At 28.1% G+C, this 3,582-nt stretch overlaps 1 protein-coding gene across 2 annotated transcripts in view; it reads left to right on the top strand.

Moving 5' to 3' along the window:
* Window positions 1-2,904, top strand: part of LOC110039394 (probable glucuronosyltransferase Os03g0107900) — a 28,467-nt gene extending 25,563 nt beyond the window's left edge. For both annotated transcript variants that reach the window (XM_020744432.1, XM_020744435.1), the window contains exons 7-8: window positions 1,842-1,977; window positions 2,500-2,904. In XM_020744432.1, coding sequence (XP_020600091.1) covers window positions 1,842-1,977; window positions 2,500-2,729 — 366 coding nt within the window. In that variant the 3' untranslated portion in view covers window positions 2,730-2,904. The remainder of the gene's footprint in view (window positions 1-1,841; window positions 1,978-2,499) is intronic.
* Window positions 2,905-3,582: the final 678 nt, after the last annotated feature.

Below are 3,582 nucleotides of genomic sequence, written 5' to 3'. Positions count from 1 at the left end.
ATATATACATATATACATATACATATATACATATATATATGTACATATATACATATATATATATATACATATATACATATATATATATATACATATATACATATATACATATATACATATATATACATATAATTATTTTAATTTTAAATCTTACAATATGATAAAAATAATTAGAAAATTTATTCCTTTCATATTATGGGCATCATATGATCGCACTGCACATTTCAATATGATTGGAACTCATGAGCATATTTTGAAATTCAGAACTACAAATTTGTTTCATTTATAATTGTTTAATTTTCAAATTTTTCATGAAGTATATTTTGAATATGTTATTTGAACAATTAAGACGTAATCAAAACTAAAATTAGCACTGATTGATGGAGCCTATCATTTGCTTTAGTTCTATGCTGTTATGGTTAATCAGTAATTACACATTGTTGTCTCTCCTGAATTCTTATAACTTGCCGTCACAATTCAATAAACTTAAATGATTTGCATAAAGCATTTGTTGTCCAAAACGAGCAATTATCAAGTGGAAATTTCCTGCACTAAAGCTATTGCATGTTCAACTTATATATCCTTCAACTCTAATCTCGTAATTAACTCAGTAGCTGATCATTATTTTTAGCGGGATTTGCATGCATGCCACGCATATCTCAATGTATTTACTTATCTAACATCTAAATTTCAATTTTTACGTACATAACATTCAAATCTTTAATATCGGTCTAACCTTCTCTACTCATCATCAATGAATCACTCAATTTATTTCGGAGGATTTACATTCCTACAGACAATTCTTATGTATTAACAAGTTTATTACCTAAACTTTCATTTTTACATAAATAACATTCAAATATTTAATGCACATCAAAAAATATTGCTATCAATAACTTTAAAGTGAAATATACATTTTTATGTATAGATTTTTGCATGTTTTTGACATTGAACTGTTATATCAATTTCAAGCATAAGGTGCTTGATATCTAAATACAAAAGAATAGTGTGGTATGGGCTTGTTTGGGATCAATTTTATTTTTAAAAACATGTTTGTTTGATGTGTTTTTCATGTATTTTTATTTTTTATTTGTAAAAAAATTATTAACATGTCTTTGAAAACACTCAAAATAACATTTAGGTGTTTTGAATCTTTTGAAAAATAATTATATCTAACCAAACATAGCAAACATATTTTGTTTCAAATCAAACATAAACATAACAAAATAAATATAAAAAATGGAAAAAAAAATAGAAGCGGTCTAAAAAACATAAACATGTTTGTCTATTTGATCAGGTATGATTGTTTTTAAAACTACTCGAAAACACCTGTATGTTGTTTTGATTTTTTTAAAGAACAGAATTTATTTGTTAGAAACAAAAAATAAAATATATAAAAAATATACTAAACAAATCTGTTTTTAAAAATAGATGGAAAAAATAAATGCGGGTTTTCTTGGGATCAATTTTGTTTTTGTTTTTTTTTTCTTTTTTAAAATAATGTGCTGGTTTTGTTTTCTCTTTTTTGCATGTTTATATTTTTTGTTTTTAAAAATAAATTAAAATATTTTGAAAAACAGTCAAAACAATCTTTAGATGTTCGGAGTGTTTTTAAAAATAGCCTTATTTTAATAACCAAATATATTTTATTTGAAATCAAAATATAAACAAAACAAAATAAAAATAAAAAACAGAAGTTGTCCCAAATGCCGCCTTGAGAGGAGAAATGGGTGCTTCCTTGAGTGGAGAAAATGGATCTCCCAGACATTTACTACAACGTGCTGCATGCATAAATCATAATCTTGTGAGAAACTTTAATGTACTGTGGTTTGTTTCGGCAGGAATGTGTTCCTGTTATCCTATCAGATCAGGTAGAACTTCCATTCCAGAATGTGATTGATTATACTCTGATCTCCATCAAATGGCCATCAACACAAATTGGACCCCAGCTGCTGGAATACCTGGAATCCATACCCGGTTGGTCAATATTCTGCTTCTTTTTCCTGAATTTTTAATTTGTTTATGAAGTTTTTATCATTTTCTGTTTTCTTTTTGGGGCATTTACATACATACCACACAATTCTTATATATTCACATATCTGACACCTAAACTTTCATATTTATTTACATAACACTTTTTTAAAAGCGAAATATACCTCGTATGATATCAAAGTGTTATAAATGTAAATAATAAATTTGAAGTGTTGGAAATGCAAACACATAGGAATTGTATAGTTTGTATGTAAACTCATACATACCACCCAATTCCTATGTATTTATGTATATAACACCTAAACTATACTTTTTTTACTTTAATATCACCCAAATCTTTCACATCACATTAAAAATGCCACTGTTTTAGCTTTTAAAAAGGGAATTACACTTTTTCGTGGTATATATGTAAAAATACTATAGTTTAGGTGTTAGATATGTGTAAATGCATAGGAATTAAGAGGTATATATGTAAATCTTTGTTTTTTTTCTTGTTTGGTGGCTCAGATGGGGCGATTGAAAGCATGATAGCTCGGGGCAGAGAAGTGAGGTGCCTGTGGGTTTATGTTTCAGAATCAGAGGCCTGCTCTGCAATTCTGGGAATCTTATGGGAGTTGCAGAGAAAGGTGAGGAGATTCCATCAGTCTGCAGAAACATTTTGGCTGCATAATCAGTCATTTGTTAACGGGGATTTGGTTGAGTTTCAGCGCTGGAGAACCCCCCTCCCTTTGCCCTGATTTGGCCTCTTTTATTTTGGAGAAACAGAATTTATTTACCTTTGTATTTATGTAACTCCTAAATTTTGATCTTTGTTTATCTATCATTTTGGTGTTATAGTTTAATTCAAATATAGCATGAAAATTTGTGTTTCACATTTTAAAAGTTAAAATAATGGTGTTATGAAGCTTTCGAAGGACGAAATATTTCGTGTTAACAATACCATCAAATTAGCACCTATCCGCTTTATCATGTTTGAACGTAATATTTCATTCTTTTGAAGGGGTGAGTTGTGAGAGTCCTTTTTATTTATTTATTTAATTGAAGGGGTGAGTTTATTTTACAAATTCATTCATTTATTAAAGTCGGCTTATGGTTTATTGGTCTATATATTATTACAATTATTATTATCATTATTATTATTATAAATTTTTAAAATTGTGCGAGTTCTGAAGTTTAAATTTTTAGGGTTTTTACGTATCGAATACACAAATTTTATATATTTTTGTATGTGAGCCCCAACTTTCATATTGTATGCATCTCACTTAAATTTGTAGTATCACATACAAATATATTAATATTCTTTGCTTTTTAGAAATAAATACATCTTTTTATACATAAATATATGCCACCAAGTTATTGTAGATGTAAATATTAATGTTTTAGTGTTTGATTAGCAGATTAAAAAAATTTGTGGTATGCATGTATTTTTTTTTTGGAATGTTTAAAAATTAAAATTTGAAGGCCTAGCTCACGCTACTAATCAGTTGACGTCAGATTTGTCGGTCATCACACCCAAGGAAAGGAGCCACATATGAAGGGGAGGGTGTGGACTATAAAGGAGAGAGAGAGAGAGAGAGAGAGAGCGGAAAA

The sequence above is a fragment of the Phalaenopsis equestris genome, unplaced genomic scaffold (genome assembly GCF_001263595.1).
Source record: "Phalaenopsis equestris unplaced genomic scaffold, ASM126359v1 Scaffold000002, whole genome shotgun sequence".
Classification (NCBI taxonomy): Eukaryota; Viridiplantae; Streptophyta; class Magnoliopsida; order Asparagales; family Orchidaceae; genus Phalaenopsis; species Phalaenopsis equestris.
The sequence above is the reverse complement of the archived record's forward strand: the minus strand, read 5'-3'. Positions and strand labels throughout refer to the sequence as shown.